This window comes from Pogoniulus pusillus, chromosome 17 (assembly GCF_015220805.1).
Source record: "Pogoniulus pusillus isolate bPogPus1 chromosome 17, bPogPus1.pri, whole genome shotgun sequence".
NCBI classification, from domain to species: domain Eukaryota; kingdom Metazoa; phylum Chordata; class Aves; order Piciformes; family Lybiidae; genus Pogoniulus; species Pogoniulus pusillus.
In genome coordinates, this window is record NC_087280.1 from 16,587,400 (window position 1) to 16,606,667 (window position 19,268).

The 19,268-nt window shown below is 43.6% G+C and overlaps 2 protein-coding genes across 2 annotated transcripts in view; one reads left to right on the forward strand and one right to left on the reverse strand.

Moving 5' to 3' along the window:
• MEGF11 (multiple EGF like domains 11) overlaps window positions 1-19,268 on the forward strand; it is a 408,774-nt gene that overhangs the window by 47,075 nt on the left and 342,431 nt on the right. The gene's annotated exons all lie outside the window — the stretch shown is intronic.
• Window positions 126-18,428, reverse strand: DIS3L (DIS3 like exosome 3'-5' exoribonuclease). The gene is made up of 17 exons (XM_064157914.1): window positions 18,264-18,428; window positions 16,069-16,222; window positions 14,491-14,619; window positions 13,753-13,888; window positions 12,372-12,548; window positions 11,425-11,503; window positions 10,005-10,184; window positions 8,475-8,644; window positions 7,535-7,696; window positions 6,501-6,748; window positions 5,719-5,811; window positions 4,485-5,018; window positions 3,393-3,547; window positions 3,121-3,299; window positions 2,360-2,505; window positions 727-901; window positions 126-655 (listed from the first exon to the last, which is right to left on the reverse strand). The coding sequence occupies exons 1-17, from the start codon at window positions 18,391-18,393 to the stop codon at window positions 344-346; spliced, it is 3,159 nt and encodes a 1,052-aa protein (XP_064013984.1). The 5' UTR covers window positions 18,394-18,428; the 3' UTR covers window positions 126-343.

Sequence of the window (19,268 nt, forward strand, 5' to 3'; positions counted from 1 at the left end):
AGTTAAGCTCCCCAAACAGTAGTGGAGGATAACCAACCCCTGGAGGAAGTACTTAGGTTTTAAGAACTTAATTTACAGGCAACAAGAGAAAGTAACTGATGGTTAAAAATATTCACCACACTCTCTTCAGTCTGGAAGATGACATTTATGTAGAAAGTATTTTAAAAACTCATCCATGTTCATATTCAGGTAAAAATAGTTACTTAAAAAAATAATTATTTAAAATAGACAGTTTCTTATCAAAAGTCCTTTTAGTTAAATAGACTGCTTTAAAAATCTGAATGACTCAAACCAATGATACAAAGTGAGGAGGAGAGAACATCAACAAGCAGATGTTGCCAGTTCAAGTTCTGATGTCAGATGAAACATCAAGGAGGGCCAAATCTCTGATCTCCTCCAGCAGCTGGTACAGGCTGGGTCCCTTGGTCTGGCAGTACTCTTGATAGTCTTCATCAATGACTTCAGCTCTTGCCTTTTCCTGGGCACGTTGGGCTTCCTCTGCAGACTGACAAACTTCTTTTACTAGGTCAGATTTCAACATGCGGAAATTCTTCTGGGAGACCTCTGTGGCTGAGGTCTTGTATGGTGCATTCTTCATTATCTCAAGCTTCATGGTGTCAGCATGGCAGCGTGAAGTCTGCACAAGTATTTTCACCTGCAAAGCAACATAATATTTTATTTCTGATGGTGCTTTTTCCTTTTACTTCCTCTAAGTTAAATACTCACTGTAATGTGATCGAAAAGGCTTAATGTAACTGATTCTCCTGTAGTTGTAGTGGAAGTAATTTTACACTGAGAGCGCTGCAGTGATCCAGGCTTCCACTCACAGTTCCCATCACCTTGACAAGAGATGACTAAGCCTTCTTTGTTTTTCATGTATGCAGCACCTTTGATTCCATATCTACAAAAAACAGATGAGCAGAGAGAAGATATTCACCAATGTTCACTCTTACCAGCTCTTTTCCTCTTGAAACCAACAGGGGGCCAGCTAGGATTATATAAAAGCACCATAAAGGGGCAAACTGATAATTCTGCTTCTGAGGTGCTGATTGGTGTTGCAAAAGAAACTCCTAACCAAAGCTGGCATAAGGACAGCAATTAGAGTGTTGTGAAAGCAGTAAAACAGTCAGTGATCCATGATCTTTTGTGCTGGGTGGAGCTTGATATGGCCAGATGATGGAAAAGCAGCATTACAGGTTATTCCAGACACCACTGGGAGGAAATGGTTCTCCATTTAAAAAGGCTACTGAAAGACCAGCAGTGTGCTTGTGCTGGGCTCTCTGGAGGGCAGCCTCTTGTGGCTGGGCAGGTTCTGGCTCCTCAGCCACACATCCAAGCCCCATAGAGTGCTGGAGAGGACAGGCCTACAGCATGCTGATGTACGTCCAGGCTTACCTCAGTCTGTGGCCAGGATCAAGCAGCCCCTGGTTGCATTCATGGAAATCCAGGGTGTTCACATAGTGGTTTGCTTTACCTTACCCCCACAGGATGTGTTTTGGTTAGTTTGTTTGTTTTAAGGAGAGTTCCTATGGCCACTTTTCCCATGCCTGTTGGCTAGCTAGGTAGACAGCAGTGCTGCTACCAGTCATGTCCAGACACAAATATTAACTAATCCAAAATGTCCCAAGCCAGCAAGGGCGAGGTGAGGAAAGGCTGCTCTCATCCCCAAGCTTTGAAGAGCTGGCTAAGCCTTATGAAAGGCAATTTTCTCCAGTTCTACAGTGACCAGTGCTGTCTAACATCATTCACCTGTCAATTTCTGAGCAAACCACATTTAATGTATTTTAAAATACAGATTTAAAAGCTCAGAAATGAAAATGTAACATTAGCTTTGTGCAAAGAGTTTTTATCTAACAAATCACAGGCTGGGCTCAGATGCAGGCACTTGTAAGAGTCTTACTCCTACAACCAACCTTGCAAATGTCTTCTGTGCTTTCCTAGGTAATCCTGTTGCCCTAGGTGATTCTGCCTTGGCAGGCAGCTTGGACTGAATGATCTCTGAAGGTCTCTTTCACATGCTTAGTATTTTGTGTTTCTGTGATTCCTTGCTTCCAATAAGGAGCAACTGTTAAAAGGGTCCTCATCTCAGAAACTGCTGCCTGTGCTGAGGGAAAAGAGCCCTGAGAATCTCTAGTTAAAAAAAAGAAATTCCAGTTTTGCCCTAGCAGCAAATATCCTTCTAAATAAATACACACTGCAGCACCACATCTCACTTCCTCAGGGGAAGGCCATTTTGGAGTTAATGCATGGCAAAGCACGACAACCAGGCCATGCCATTAACGCTTCCCTTCTCGGGAACCAGAGGTATTCTGACAGAACTTAAGACCTCTGTCTTCTCTCGAAGCTCTCAGCAGCTCACCTGGGCACAAAGACCAGCACACCATTGGTCCGGATTGAGTAAATGACTCCATCAGCTATGTCACGCTCCTCTGCTTCAGGGCCTTTCTCTTTGAAGTACATGCACTGGAAGAGTTCTGTGGACTGCTTCTGAGCATGCTGGGCTGCCTGCAAGCATTCCCCCCCAAAAAAGAGAAGACATAACTACCTACAGGAGTATTAGAATGAGCTTGTTTGGCTTTCATTTCCATCATTTCTTTATCCCATTAGTTACTTGCAAAAATCACATTTAACATGAAATTTGTAGTGAGGTGGGGGCCAGTCTCAAGTTACAGGATGAGAGGAAATGGCCTCAAGATACACTAAGGGAGGTTTAGGTTGGACATAAGGAAAAATTCCATCCCCAGAAGGGCTGCCAGGCCCTGGAACAGACTCTCCATGGAGACAGTTGAATCCCCATACCTGGAGGGATTTAAAAGCTGCAAAGATGTGTTGCTGAGGGACATGGTTTAGCACCAGACTTGGTAGAGTTTGGTTAACAGTTGCATTCTATGATGTTAAAGGTCTTCTCCAGTCAAAATGATTCTATGATTCCTTTTTATATACAACAGATGCAATATGAAGTCACTTTTACAACCACTCTCAGAAATTTGGTATTTAAGTGCAAAACCCTCAAAGGATTATAAATCAAAATGCATGACACTATGTCACAGCACTCAAAACCACAGTGAGCACTGTTCTGTTGTGTACCATCCAAACACAGCTGCACAGTGACCACCTTACCCTGTTTCTGTTATTAATGTGTTTGCACAGTTCCTGAAGGTCCTTGTCACTGAACACATCATCCTTAACATCACCTTTAGCTTCACTCAGAGCTGCTGCCGTCAAGAGTCTGTGGACAACTATATCAGCATATCTTCTAATGGGAGAGGTGAAATGAGTGTACTTCTCCAGAGCAAGTCCTGCACGTGAAAAAGGAGGTGTCAAGGATCAATTGCCTCATGCATAACAGAAGTAGCAACAGGAACAGGGTAAGAACCAAAGTGCCAAGATACCATAATGATGGAACTCCTGCTCAGGACATGAGCCAGTTGAGAAGTAGAGAGCATTAGACATGGCCTGAGTGGCCATGGACCGCAGCAGCATGTTTACAATTGGATCCAAGGGGTCATTTGCTTTATCCAGAGACTCAGCCAGAGCTTTGTTAGACCTGCCAAAAAAGTGTTACTTGTGAAGAAAACTAGGCTGTCTGTGCTCAAAATAGCTTCTAGTTACAAACAGCCTACACAAGCACCTCAAAATTAACGGTTATCAGAACTATGAAAGGCAAGCAAAATGACACTAAAACATTCCACACAGTTTGGTAACAGCTCTTCTGCCCAGTCTCCCACATCCTGGACAACCAAGAGGGACCGGAGCAAAACTCCATCTGTGCTGTGCAAAACAGCAAGCCTGTCCAAAAGCTGCTCTGTACAGGACAGCACAAATGGGACAAACTGACATGCAAGTAAAAGGAGGCACAACCGATGCCTTTCACACTCTGTGGTATCCAGAAATGCCTTCCCACATGATGAAACTCACAGCCAGAAGTGACAAAGTAATTCTCAATTGTTTTAAGTGATTTAAAAGGACCCTGTTGCACAGAATTAACTGGATTTAAACACATACCCTCTGGCACTATTACAGGAAATAGGGTGCAAACAAGGCTGTTACAGAGCTTACCCAGAGATTCTGTTTGAGTATGTCTAAAATTATTCAGACACTGCTATGAGTGGCATCTCCTGTTCAGAACATCATCTCCCACTGACAGAAAGCTATGGTCACATTTTATGTAGAATTGCTTTGCTGTGTCTGTTAAGGAGAAACTGCTTTGCTGTGAGGGTGCTGAAGCCCTGGAGCAAGCTGTCCAGAGAAGTTGTGGAGCCTCCCTCTCTGGAGAGATTCCAAATTCACCTGGACATTGTGATCCTGGGCAACCTGCTGTGGATGACCCTGCTTTGGGAGGGGGCTGGACTGGATGATCTCCAGAGGTCCCTTCCAACCCCCACCATGCTGGAATTCTGTGTGATGGTCTGTGACAATAGCCTAGCCAAACAGTAAATTGCTTGACCTTAATTAAAGCACTTAAGAGAAGGGATAAAAGATACCTTGTGTCCATGGAGAAACCTTTGGCACTGGCACATTCTCGAAGCTCAGTGAAAAATTCCTGCCGTGGAGGAGGGTGTTGGCGCAGCAAAGCCTGACAAGGAAAATGTTCTGAAATCTTTTTTGCCACCCAGTGGTTGGCAAGAATCATACATTCCGCTACAGTCTCGTGCACCTCCAGCGGCTGCCTGGGGATGAGATCATGGATATTGTGTTTATCATCCAGCTGCACTCGGATTTCTACCCCCTCTAGCTCCAGAGCACCACGGCTGTCCCGCTTAGCTCGAACGTGTCGGGCTATATCGGTGAGTTTCGATACTGCCCAAACCAGTTCAGCCAACTTCTTCTGTCTTGTTCTTTCATCCAAGTCCTTCAGTTCCAGGATATCATTAACAACATTGCTGTCTCCATCTAATAATCCCTGTGCTGCCTCATACTCTAGCTTGTACGCCGAGCGGATGATGCTCTTGTTGTAGCAAACTCTCAGCACTTCGTAGGATTCTTTCTCTAGTTCCCACAAGACACTTACAGCATACCTTAAAGACAAGATCACAAGTCTATTAATAGTTCTGGGTGACTTAAAATAACATTTCAAGCACAACTGTTACAAATCTACAAGCTTTATTCTGTTTTTTTTTTCTTTTACTGGTAATATCTTTTTCTTCATGAACCAAAAACCAGCAACCAGCCTCTCACAGGCAGACATTGGGATCCTACCCATAACCTGACACTCAGCAATGCCACTTGCCTCTCAATCTTGTCTGTCACAACTCAATAAATGAGGACCAGCTACATCCACAGTGTTTTCAATCCATCAGCAGAGTACCCCAAAGAGTAATGGGCCACATCTATTCTAAACTATAACTACACTGCAAGAGTTATTTTTATTCATTTTTATTTTATCAGTCAGATGTATCCACAATGCCCACATCTGCACTCTGCACATCCTCAGGCCAGCTGTAAATTGTACTAAAGTGGGGTAATGGCATGTCTGACAGTAGGACAACAGTGAAAATCATGACCATTCACAAGGCTGCAAGCAGAACAAAAATGCCTTTACCTTCAGGCTGCTGTTTAAATATAAAGCAAATTGCTAAGGGCACAGATAAACATTAGCAGAGGATGAGACAGTGATTGTACCACCTGCATTTCAGCTGTTTTTGATTCCTGCTACTTGGCTTACAAACAGCAGCCAAAGTTACAAAGAGCATAAGCAGTTAGTACCCAAAATCTTACCTATCAACTCCACTGAGAAGAGAGCAGACATCAGCACTCAGGACGGAGGGCAGCATGTCGTAACGGCGATCCGCTAAATAGTAAGTTGTTGCCCTGAGGAATAAAATACATTTAGTGCTCTATTCACAAAGACCCACTGGTGTCTATCTCCATTTGTGGCATCATCTTCAACTACCATTAAGGCCAGAGCTAGGGCTGCACAAAACATGCTCAGCTAAGAAGAGATCACCAAAGCTACATCAAACATGTCTCTACAGTTTACACGTCTTTGCATCTACAGAGAGAACATTTCATAAAGTAAGCCAGCAGTTTAAGTTCAAAACAGTGGCAACAGCACACACAAAACAAAGAATGGAATATTTGGCATATTAAAACATGAGAGTGAATGTTAAAACATAAGCTTGGCAAATACTTCTAGAACGAAATTAAGACTTAATTCCATTCTGTGGGTATTTGTGTGAAGATTCGTCTCCCTTGGAATGCAAACAAGTGGTCTAAATACTTCAGATCACTCCTGTTCAGGTAGATTATAAAGCAAACAGTAGTGATTAGGGGAAGTTAACTTAAACCATAACTCTGTTGAGCAATTTCATAGTCAAAGGGTGAAGGTAGGTTAGAAAGCTTCTTCCCCAGCATGCCTTTTTATCCAATAAAACCAGAGCACCATTAGTTATATATTAGCTTTAATAAGTTCTTTCCATGACTTGAAAAAACGATTCCTCTCTTCCAATCTTTCCCTAAGGCATCTCCATAAATTTTCCCCTTTTTAGGAAATCACTTACCTCGCTCTGGCTTCAACATCTGTGTAAGAATTTGCTGCCACAAAATGTGTGACGTCTGCAATGTGAACACCTAACTCGAGATCCCCGTTGGGCAGTGCTCTGACAGACAGCGCGTCATCCACATCCTCACAGCCTTTTGGGTCAATGCTGAATATCAAATGTGTATCTCTCAAGTCTAGGCGTTTTTTAAACTCCTCTGGATTCACTTTCCAGGGATTCTCTGCAGAACTCACAGGCATTTCACTCATCTGTACAAAAACATTATTGACGGACATACAGTTACGTCTTTGCTACAAAAAGAAGCCGGCAAGTTAGATTTAATTGGCTGGTCCTTCTCTGCAGTGTTTGTTATTTTGTGTACTCTACCATCCTGGCCAATTATAAGCATTTCCCAAACCAATCTCTTACATTTGCTTTATGGAAAATATGAAACAGAACTGAAAAGAATCCTACATATATTATTAATATCTGATGCAACTAGGGTGATACTGCAGCTCTGGCAAACATAACAACTGCCAATTTTTTTTTACCTTCTTTTTCTTTCAATTACTTGTAGGTATAAGTAGAAAATTCTCTCTGAGAGCTGCTTCTCCTCCCAGTTGAAGACAAAAGGATTTAAGAGAAAGATTTCAGCAGGACCAGGCCTTTAGGATCAGCACAATAAACACATTAAAGGCAGCAAATCTTAAAAGTCTACCTCAAATGAAAATGAAGAGTTTGTAATCCCAAAGTCCCAGAATGGTGGGAACTGAAATGACCTCGGGATCTAGTTCAATACCCCTGCTAAAGCAGGACTGCCTCCTCCTCACAGCAAACAGATTACCTTAAAAGCACTTACGTTGAAAATTCGTAGTGTCTATAGAACCACTGATGAAAAGTCCAGAAAAAGAAAGTAAGTCCAGGAAAATAATCTACAAAGTTTTTGAATTTCCAAACCTGTTGACAATAATTCAGCTATAAGAGGGTGCCCCCTCTTTGAGAGACAAGAACCTGGAAATCAACAAAGAAAAATGCATCCAGTCACAAAGACCAACCTGAATTTCTGAGAAAGGGGCAACACAAATGTTGTTCTCTACCAGAATGGCTGCAATTTCCCCCTCAAGATCTCCAATTCTTCCTAGAACTCTCACGAAGTGTCCATTTGGGTACACAGAAGTTGACTCCCAGGAATCGATACGCACAACAACTCTATAGTCCTGCAGCAAGACAGTTCTGTTAGAGTAGCAGTCTGCTCCTGACAGGCAGTTGATATGAACACCCTTCAGGGGTAAGCAAAGCTATCAAAGACTGGCATCTCCAAAAACGTTAGAGAAAGGAAAATGAAACCCACGATGAGAAACACACAAATAAATACTGAGAATTTAATTTCTTTCCGGATCCCACTTGGGGGTCATTCTATGGAGAATCTGTCTTGAAGTGTTAAAAACAAAAGCAAACCCAAGATGTACACAAAGAATCTTACAGCAGAAAGTGCACAGTTAGAATTTACTTTTTGTCTGTGAAGAAGTGCTTAACTACAAGGTAAAAGCAGCTAGAAACAAACCCACCCATTTTTCTTCTTCCTACAGCAATGGCAGGCTAATCATCACAATTCATGATCAAGTTGTTGGAAAGTTCTCCTTACTTTTATCACAGTTCTACATAGTCATAGATCTGATAAAGCCACAAGGGCTATTATGATTTATACCTCTCATATTACCTTTAATTTATGAGAGAAAAAATCACAGCAAGAAGTACATAAAACGCTCAGGGTACCTGGATTGTGGCCCAAATCCCAATCTCAAAGAAGCTTTATCAACTAAAACTGATGTGGTTTTGACAGGATATAAACATGTTCCTCCAAGGCAGAAATGAACTACTCTCACAGATTTCACTTTACTAATGGCTTTAGCCATGGTTTTGCTTAAAGAAACATCATTAGAGCATCTAACACCCGCAGGAACACAGAACAGAGGAACTCTTCTGCCCAGTTACCTGTAATGCTTCAGCCTGCTGGGTGCTGATCCGGATTTTGGGAATTCGGTAGTCCCAAGGCGTCACAAGGACTTTCTGAGCATTTCTGCTCTGAGGCTGGATCTCTTCTTTAGAAGGGAAAGTGACCACATAATCCCTCCAGTTCTTCTGAACGATTCCAACCACTTTACCTTTTAATGAGAGACATTGTTGGCTGTACATTAAATAGGAGCATGAAAGCAGCTATGTAGGAGGCACAGAAGATTCACGGCTTTGTAACAAGCACTGAAGTGTCCACAAATCTGTATTACAGTTGCCAGCAACATATGGTATGCAGACAACACTACAAGTTTGTTTTAAGTTACCATTGGAAGAGACAGATTTTAATGAGCTTTATTTATGTGACTAGCCCATTGTATAGATTTCAACTGATACAGAATAGGAATTCTTCAGAGAGACTCCCATTACTACTGAAAGGAGGCCAAGTGTAGTACAAAATACAATTCTGAATGGCAAATATCAATATTAATCAGCATCTTCTTGCAGGAAAAGAATTAACCTCCTAGAACTTTTAACTCTGATCTCAGCAAGAGGTAGCTGTACCTGCAGAGTAGTCTTTTCATCTAAGACTCCCACATGTCACACTGTAACAGGAGGTGGATACTTCTTCACCTAACAAAAAATGTTTTCATCTTGAGCATTCTTTGTCATCAAGGAATTCAAAGGATGCTGTTAACTTTTCTGTAGACTCAACAGTGACAGTGGGAGCTGAGGGCACACTTTGGGAAGCTGGTATGTACTAGCATGGCAGCTGGTCTGTCCAAGAGCTGTGAAGAGTGACAATACATGTGTGACTAGCAAAGCACTGTCAACTCAGTACTTTAGGAAGAAAGCTACAATAATTCATCTATTTCTGTTGAAAATCAAGAAAAAAAGAGCATATAGAAAGAATCTAGTGGCCTTCTGGTTGGAATGTCAGAATGCTTTCATTTGGGATTGTCATTTACATTTCCCATGGTGCACAAAATGTGAGAATCACAGTGTCCTGGCTTAGCTGGGGCAGAATCCCAGCCCCACCACGGGCTGCAGGCCGTTAGCAGTTTGGACTCAGCCGGGGCGGCTGAGCTGAGTTGGCCACGGGTGTATCCCAGACCAGAAACGTCCTGCACAATGTTAAGGGGGAAGTCTGCTGAGAGTGGAGCTTCCTGTTTGGGCTCTTGTTTCAGTTCCTCTTTTTTATTTTGCTGCCTCCCTGTTCATTGCATCCACCCTACTCTTGCTGGGCTGAGTATAACTTTATATTTGCATTGTGGTCAGTTTGGCTGCTTTGCTATATCTGTTTTCATTTCAATCCATGGGTCTTCTCTCCTCTCCTTTTTCCAGTTTCCCTTCTCTGCCAAGGAGTGGTCATTAAGTGATAGAGCAACTGCTAGATTTTAGCCCTGGATGGAGGCTAAACACAGACACACAAATTGAGACAAGGGACCATAAAATAACAGTACCACACAGCATGGACCCAGGAAGTGAGGTGATCTTAACAAAACATGATACCTGTGGGCATAGGGTCACCAGTGGTCTCAGCAGGGGCTTTATCCTCACTCTCATTTTCACAAAGGGCAACAGTCCTTCCTTTCCATTCCTGCAAAGGCAGTAACTCCACAGCTACCACATCACCATGGATGGCACGATTTCGAGCTCTGGCCCCATAAATAAGGATGTCACCTTGAAGTTCTAAATTTAAAATAGCAAGAAATAGAACTCAACAAGTCAAACCCCTCTGCTCTTGTCAGTATTCTGCTGAAATCAAGAAAAAAAAACATTTGCCACATGACGTCTTCCCAAAAGGACCTCTGGCAAGTAATTAATATTGCAAGAAAATTAGAACTTAGAAAAATTTTAAATAGACATTAAGCAATTCTGTAAGTGAACTCCTGGGGTACAAAGCAGTCTAGGCTGGGATGAGTTCATTGTCCTTAGCAGCATGAAAACACACAACATAGCTTTATCATGGAAACCACTGCCACAGGATTCTGGGCAGAGTGCTGAATAAAACCAGTTTTAAAACAATGATAGGTGCACTAAATACTGGTTTGATTACAGTGTGTGTCACAAGGAACACTTGGGAGTACCTGGTACTGGAAGATGGGACAATGTATCTGTGCAGGGATAATGGGCTGTTCTTTCAAGGGTTGTTCAGCCTGGAGAAAAGGAAGCTCAGGAGAGACCCTCTGGCTTTCTACAACTCCCTGAAAAAAGGTTGGAGCCAGGTGGGAGTTGGTCTCTTCTCTCAAGAAACAAGTGACTGGACAAATGCAAACAGCCTCAGGTTGCACTAGGGGAGGTTAAGGTTGGATATTAGGAATAATTTCCTTCCAGAAATGGTTGTCACCCCCTGGGGGGATTTAAAGCCATGTAGACATGATGCTGAATGCCATGGTTTAGTGGTGACCTGGCAGTGTTGGGTTAATGGTTGGACTTGACCTTGAAGGTCTCTTCCTACCTGAACAATTCTGTGGTTCTATGGTTATCCCTAAGTCATACCAGAAAGGCAATATTTGAGTTCTAATCTGATCCAAAAGTCATTTCTCCTATTATGTTCACAATGATCAACTTCCTAATTCTGCCCCTATCTATGCAAACACTGATTTCAGCCAAATGAGCAAAGCAGACAGGTAACAACTTGCCTCAGTATTCAACTTCAGAAGAGGTCTAGGGGAACCTGTTAGCAGGACAAGTCCTAAACATGGCCAAAAGGTACTAAGAAGTAGGATGTAAAAGCTACTGGTTTCTCACAAGGACCATCCTCTGGGTTCACCTTCAGCCTCTTTTCTGGTCCATGATAATAACCCAAGTATTGAAGTACCTTAGCTTTCATCTTAACATGTGAACAGCTACATAGATATGGCTACATGGCTTCAGGTAAAAAAGCATAAGCAGTGTCAAAAAGGCATTGAGGCATCTTTTTTTTCACCTGTTTCTTTGCTGGCAAACCCCTGAAGTCGAACAAAAGCTTCCAGTTGTGCTCTGTGCTTATTGACATTCAGTGTTCCCTAAAAGAAAACAAACTGGTCAATAGAATGGAACAGTTAGCCTCCTAAAGTGTAACATTTTTTTGGTTTATCATTACTTTTGAGATAAATTAGCAGGTTTTATTGGTATGCAGGTTATTTTGAACACAGCTGTTCTCTCTATAGGGGGAAATGTACAATGCAGAACTTCAAGTACTTGCTTGTGGGAAGGAACTGCAAGTTCTTTTAATGCTCAATTTAATTGTAAGATGGTAAAGGCCCTTTAATTAAAAGCAGAGGCAGTGTGAATTACTTCTGCTGCCAGCCTCAGTATGGAATCTGGAGTTACTCCTACAAGTCTCACTCTTTCTGTTCATATACTATTCTCTCTTTGCTGGTGAAATTCTCAAGAAAGGAATAAACTACCAAACTCTAATTCTTTAAATTATTTTTAAGAGGAGGACACTTGTCCACCAACAATCCATATTAAGGCCCTGAACAGCCATAAAATAATAAATCAATTTTACTGAGAGATCTCTGTGCAAATGAAGTAAGAAATGCTGCCCTTGTGCAACATTATTTATATTTAAGAATGACATCTAGTTGCTTCATATCACACCTGGTTTCTCAATTTATAGGTATATCATATATCAGCACCAAGAAAAATCCATAGCAAATTTAAGATCCTCAATAACAAATTCTCATTTTAACTTCTCCAAGAGAAAAAAACCCACATGTTCACAAGAAGAAGCAGGAGAGAGATTCTGAGATTCCTAATCCCTTCCTCTAACTCTTGCTTTTTTGTTCTCTTCCTCTCTTCCTACTATAGCACTATTTTTTTATTCAGTCTAATTGGGAACCAAGCACCAGACTGCACTGTTCTGTGTGTGCTTTTTATACAGCAAATTACCTGTCTGTATCTTCCAGATTTGATCCCAGCCTCCAATATTTCCAGAGGTAAGTGCTCAGGATATTCTTTCCCCTTATTTTCTTGGCTTTCATTCTCTCGTTCACGCTGAGCTTGAAGTATTGAGTCAAAGAGTTCATGGGCAGCTTTTAAGTCAGGCCAAAAGTTATCCAAGTAATTCTGTATGCACACATATAAACAATTATTGAAAGGTCTCTGTTCCTTTAATAACACATTAGGAAAGCCCCGAATGGACAAGAGCTGCCTCACAGGTGGTACACAAAGAGCACTACTGAGTGGTAATCACAGAATCACAGAATGGTTTGGGTTGCAAAGATCAGCTTGTTACAAACCCCATGCACGGGCAGGGACACCTCCTACTAGACCAGGTTGCTCAAGGCCACATCCAGCCTGGCTTTGAATGCATCCAGGACTGGATCCTCCACAACTTTTCTGGGCAACCTGTTCCAGTGCCTCACCATCATCATGGGGAAGAATTTCCTCCTAAAGTTTAATCTCAATCAAGTTTCTTCCGGTTCAGTGTGTCTGCTCTGACCACCACAGATTCATTCCACTTAACTCATTTGCTGAGTACAACCAAGGAGGCATGACTATTAAGAGAGCATCCTAGAGAGTCACAAACCTTTACTTTTACTTGTAACATGCCAGAGCAGAAAAATCACACTTACAACCCATGATTGTTTTTACACCTTTTATATGAGTTTATATGCTACATTTGGGCCACTTTCCATTGCCTCGTGGAAATAAAAAAACCCCAACAAAACAAAGAATTACCTCTCTTTATATAGTTTTAAGGTAAATGTTTGATCCTGGTTTTACTCAACACCCTTTCACAACTAAATAGAAACCTCCAAACCATGTATCGTGCTAAATGCAAGCAGTATCAAAGATCAACAATGCAATGCAGAAAGAATTATCTTCTCACACATCACTCTGTCCTAAGTAGTCAGGAATAAAGTAAACTGGCAGAATAATGCTGATGGATATTTAGGCTCCATCTGTTTATGGTCTGCCTGCACTACAGCTTTAGACAGCTGGCTGAAGTAACTGATCACTGTTCATCAATGCCAAATTCCTTAAAACCAAAGAAAACAATGAAAAGGGCTCCTAAGAAAGATGACCTCTATCTTTAGAGTAGCTGTTTTTCTTTTCAAGTCTCTACTTTCCTCGCTGCCACCATTTTTTATGACATTCCCATGACTGACATCTTTGCTTTCTTTGATAAATAAAGACATGAGTTAGCATCATAGCTTTCCTAAACCTGAACTCTGAAATGATTTGCAGTATACACTGGGCTTTAATGTACTTGCTTCATCATTTTGATGCAGCATAAAGGAACTCTTTTATTTTTCTGGCATGTTACCTTGAAGGAAATCACAAACACTCCTTCTGTTTCATTTCCGTACTGCCTGATAGCATCTTCATCTTCTGTTACCATAACAACTGGCATCTGCCCCAAGCAGTGATGATAATACCAGACTGCTGCGTTGTAAATACTCCTAGAACAGCAAAGTTTGAAATCAGATTTCTGGCATATCTCATTTTCTACTTGTAAGGCATTTGCAGGCTTCCCATAAACAAGATTCTGGGTTAACAGGCACACTTCTGAGATGTACACGCCAAGCCACATAAACTTTGTATCTGCAAACATTTTTATGTGCTGTACGTAAGCACTGAGAATAAAATAAAATGATCCCCCCCCTCAATACATCCACTTGTGCCCAACCTGCATCATATTATTTCTCTAAGTGAAAGTTTATCAAAGGCAAGTGGAACTGCCAGGACTCCCATGCTGTGGTGTTTGTGAGCTACTGAATACTAAATCTAACAGCTCAGCCAGGTGTGTGTGATCTGTTTGTGCTAAAGCAGTCTTTAAAATGGCTGTGTAACTTCAAAATGAGCTGCTTTTTTAGCTTCATCTTTGCCTATTTTCCTATGAAATCAACGTTGACACTTTATTAATCACAAAACCAGAGTCTAGGCTTTCATTTACTGCAAACTGTTCCAGAGCTAAGCAGAGCAAGAACGTGAAATCTTAGGTACCCAGTGCATGCTAATACTCCTAACTACAATGTCACAGTGTTGTCCAGCATAGTCCTACCTGGTCTGCCATTTCTCCATGGGTTCTCCCTTCTCTCTTGGCAAGTAACAGTGCTGGTGGAATTCATTAGCAAAAACAATGCAGTCATGACGAGCATCTTTGACTAGACTTCGTAACTTGTTGTAGTGTCTGGAAAACAAAAAAGAAAAACAGAATCAAAGAATTGTTCTGGTTAGAACCAGACCATTAAGGTTAAATGCAACTTCTACATAACTACCAAGCCTGGCCCTAAACCATGTCCCTCAGCACCAAATCTCTGCCTCTTTGAAACACCTTGAAGGATGAGGAATCAAGTACTTCCCTGGACATCCTATTCCAATTTTCAACAAGAGTTTCAGTAAAGAATTTCTTCTAATATCCAATGTAAACCTGCCCTGATGCAACTTGCAGCCATTTCCTCTCATCCTATCACTTGCTAGTATGGAGACCAATCTTGTTTCACTACAACCTCTTTTCAGGTAGCTGTGGAGAGCAAGAAGGTCTCCCCTCAGCCTCCTTTTCTCCAGACTAAACAAACCCAGTTTCCTCTGCCCTCCTTATCAGACCTGTTCTCCAAACCCTTTTAAAGTCTTGTGCTTTCTTTTGATAATGCTTTTTACTCCAGATGAAAATACAGCTGCAAACCTTAAGGAAATGTACTGTCATGCACAAAGAAATGCAGTCATTAAATTACACCACTGATGATAAAGCCATCATCTGTAAGCAAGCTTGTCTAATTTCCGTCATGGATGCTTCTGGTGTTATGGATACATAGGTTAAGTAAGATACAATAGTATTAATTGCTCCCCAAAGAGAATGGCCCTGTCTTTAACAGAGCAAATCAGAAACATGCCTGTAAATTAGTTGTGGCAGATGATACATTGTTACTGCAAAAGTCTCCTGTCACAAGCCATCTGATCAGTGAATAATGCTACAAGTTTAATATTGCTTCTATCAAGTGAAAAATTGACAAGCATTGATGTCCACAGATCACAGTGAACTGAACCCAGTTCTCTCCCTTCTGTAAAACCACATTAAGATATCATAGTATCACAGTATCATCAAGGTTGGAAGAGACCTCATAGATCATCAAGTCCAACCCTTTACCACAGAGCTCAAGGCCAGACCATGGCACCAAGTGCCATGTTCAATCCTGCCTTGAACAGCTCCAGGGACAGCGACTCCACCACCTCCCCAGGCAGCCCATTCCAGTGTCCAATGACTCTCTCAGTGAAGAACTTTCTCCTCAGCTCCAGCCTAAATCTCCCCTGGCGTAGCTTGAGGCTGTGTCCTCTCGTTCTGGTGCTGGCCACCTGAGAGAAAAGAGCAACCTCCTCCAGGCCACAACCACCCCTCAGGTAGTTGTAGACAGCAATAAGATCACCCCTGAGCCTCCTCTTCTCCAGGCTAAACAATCCCAGCTCCCTCAGCCTCTCCTCGTAGGGCTTGTGCCTACCTGAAAAGATACCTGAAAGACCTAAAACCAAAACAACCACCACCGTCTATTTGCTTACTTTGGGTTACTGTGCTTAAATATGTATTTTGCAAAGTATCTTTACTTCAATTTCAATTAAAAAGAAGTTGCTACAGGATAAATACCTGCGTCCTTTTTGGTGCTGCACAGCTTGACACGCTGTTTGCATGAAAATAATACCTTTCAGCTCTGGAAACTCGAGAATCTCAAGGTAATCTTGAACGATCTTGCAGTCGGGGACAACGTAATGCGTAACGTCATCTGATAACAGCTTGGCATCTGAAATACAATCCAGAGTTTAAAGGTCTATAGTTTCAGCTGTAGTACTGTTTGCTTAAAAAGACTTTTGGATGTCGGGAAATTGGACTTCTGTGCCCTCAAAGCTATACATAGCTCTTCTGCTGATGAACAAAATTATGACTACTGTGGTATAATCCCTAAAATTCGTGACAGAATCCTTTTGCATCCACTGATGCCAAAATTTAGTGCAAATTCTACCCAAATGTGTGAAATGTGTGTCCTTTCTTTATGAAAAGGAAGTAACAGTCCCTTTTTCTCTACATCCATATGAAAAGGCGACCACAGACCTGCCACAGCGTTTTCAAGGGATACAGAATGATACCATAGTTCTGTTGCACTGCTTCCACAGAGCTGGGGTTGTTTAGTCTGGAGAAGGCTCCAGGGAGACCTTTGAGCAGTCTTGGGGCTGCTCCAGCGAGGCCTTTGAGCAGCAAGGGGGCTACAGGAGATCTGGAGAGGGACTTTTCACAAAGGCATGTAGTGACAGGACATGGAGTAATGTCTTTAAATTGGAAGGAGCTGGACTGAGATTAGACATTAGGAAGAAATTCTTCCCCAGGAGGGTGGTAAGGCACTGGAACAAGTTGCCCAGAGAAGTTATTGAGGCTCTCATTTAAGTCAAGGAGAGGGGAAGTTAGGTATGGAAAGAGAGGCAAGACTCTGCTTCTGGAATGTGCCTCTAACTTATCCTTAAGGAATTCATAACCAATTGGAATACATTAGGAATGAGAAACTATCACTAGTCCCCACATCCCAGAGAGCAGTGATGTACTACACTACCTTCTGCCCTCAATTTGCACCTACACCAGCAGTGACATCTCTGTCAATTACAGACCAGAATCGAACTGATTAAAACTCTCAACCTTTTCTTTTAGGTAAGCAAATATTCTGTTTGACTGAAGTAGGCTGGTTGTTATGTTAGTTATTTGCCCAGTTGGTTTCCTGGACCAAATAAATTCTGCTAGTTAACAACAACAAAAAAACCACCCTTGAAATATCAACCAAAGGTCACATGATGATCTACCATGCACAAAATAGCAGCACAGTATGTAGAAACAACAACAAATCCAGATATCTGAGAGGCTGGCAGACTTCTCCTGTCTGAGATGGCCAGACAGAACACAGACAGCTACATTTAATTAACAGAAGTAACTGCTGGTGCACAACCAGGATTGCTTCAAGATAACAAATGGCTTGGTCACACTGTAAGAATTAACAGGTATGTATAGATTTGATTCTGTAACTCCATTCTATAAAGCAGCAGCCTGCAGAAATGAATGTGATGTAAAAGGTCTTTTTTAAAAGGGAAGCAGGAGACTTGTATATTCCTTTACCCTTCTATCACTGTCTGTAAACTGCTGGCAGTTAAACAACCAACTTCGCAGTCGCTTTACCCCTTAATACCTCGTTGATCTCTGAAAGACTTTGCTTTGAGGAGTAGTCCAGCTATAGCTTTGACCTCGTACCGTTTGACTTGTTTCTTCTTCAGCACCACTCCCACCCGGCTAGAGACGGCAGCGGAGAGCCTGGGACAAACCTCCGGTGCCCACACGTGTCCGGTACCTGCACACCACCCTGGTCCTCCGCTCCTCTGGCTCGCTCCCGTCGTTATTTCTCCTTCCTTCACCGTAGGTCCCGCTCGTTGCTCTCTGCACCCCCTCCAGGTCCCACCGGTCTCTATCTGCCCCGCTCCCGGCACCCATCCAAGGCAAGGCCGTGTGGGTCACCTCCACTCAGGGATTACCCTGTGCCCGGGGATCGCCTTCTGCCCTGGGAGGACCTATGCCTAGGGAATAACCTCTGCCCAGGGAACACCTTCCGTCCAGGGAACGCCCTCTGCCCGAGGATCACCTTCTAGCCGTGATCACCCTCAGCATCAGCTTTGGAGAGGAGGCATCATGGGCCCCGGGGACAAGCTGCCCACCGCAACGGCTCGGTCCCCAGCCCGATCGCGGCGCTGGCAGTCCGGACCCCCCTGCCCCTTCCCCCCGGAGCCCCGACCCGCCGCCAGCCCCCTCACCGCGCGGGCAGGCGGCCCGGCACAGGGCGCTGCGGCAGGGCACGTCGGGCCGCAGGTAGTGCTCCCGCACGACGCGCACTGAGCGGCCCTGCTGGCCCCGCAGCTGCAGCACCTTCTCCGTGCGGAGCATTCCGGCGGCGGGAAGCGGCGGCCGCGCGGCCAGGCCCGCACCTCCCAGAGCGCTTGCGCCGGGCGCCGAGGGCGGTGCGACGGGGCAGGGCCACGGTGGAGGGACGGGCAGAGGGCGGGCAAAGATCGGGCAGGAGGTGGTGCGGGCGGCGGCAGGGTAGCTGGAAGGAGACGCTAAGCCTAAGGGAATCAGAGCCTCGGCTGAGGGATAGGCGGGAGCGAGCAGAGGAAAGCGGGTCCGAGCCTGAAAGACAGTCAGGAGCTGTATGAGAGAACCAGGGCCGCAGCCGCGGTGCTTGAATGCCTATACGTGAACCTCCATGGTCTTTCGTGGCAATTTCCAAGAGAAATGATAGAATCATAGAATGGCTTCACTTGCCAGGGACCTTAAAGATCATCCAGTCCCACCCCCCTGCCATGGGCAGGGACACCTTCCACTAGGCCAGGTTGCTGAGGCCCTCATCCAACCTCGTCTTAGACACGGGGATGATGCATCCACAAGTCCCGTGGGCACCCTGTGCCAGTGTCTCACTGCTCTCTTAAGAACTTCTTCTGGTATCCAACGTAAATCTACGCTGCTCTAGTAATGAAACCGAGCCCTTGTCCTGTCACTACAAGCGCTTGTAAAAAGGGCCCCTCCAGCTTTCCTGTGGCCCCCTTCAGGTACTGGACGGCTGCTACAAGGTCTCCCCGGAGCCCGGAGGCTGAAGAGGCACAGCTCCCTCAGTGTGTCCTCATAGAAGAGGTGCTCCAACCCTCTGATAATCTTTCTAGTTCTCCTCTGGACCCACTGTTACAGTCCAATGCCTTTGTTGTGTTGTGGGCTCCAGAGCTGGACACAGTACTCCAGCTGGGGTCTCACAAGGGCAGAGAGGC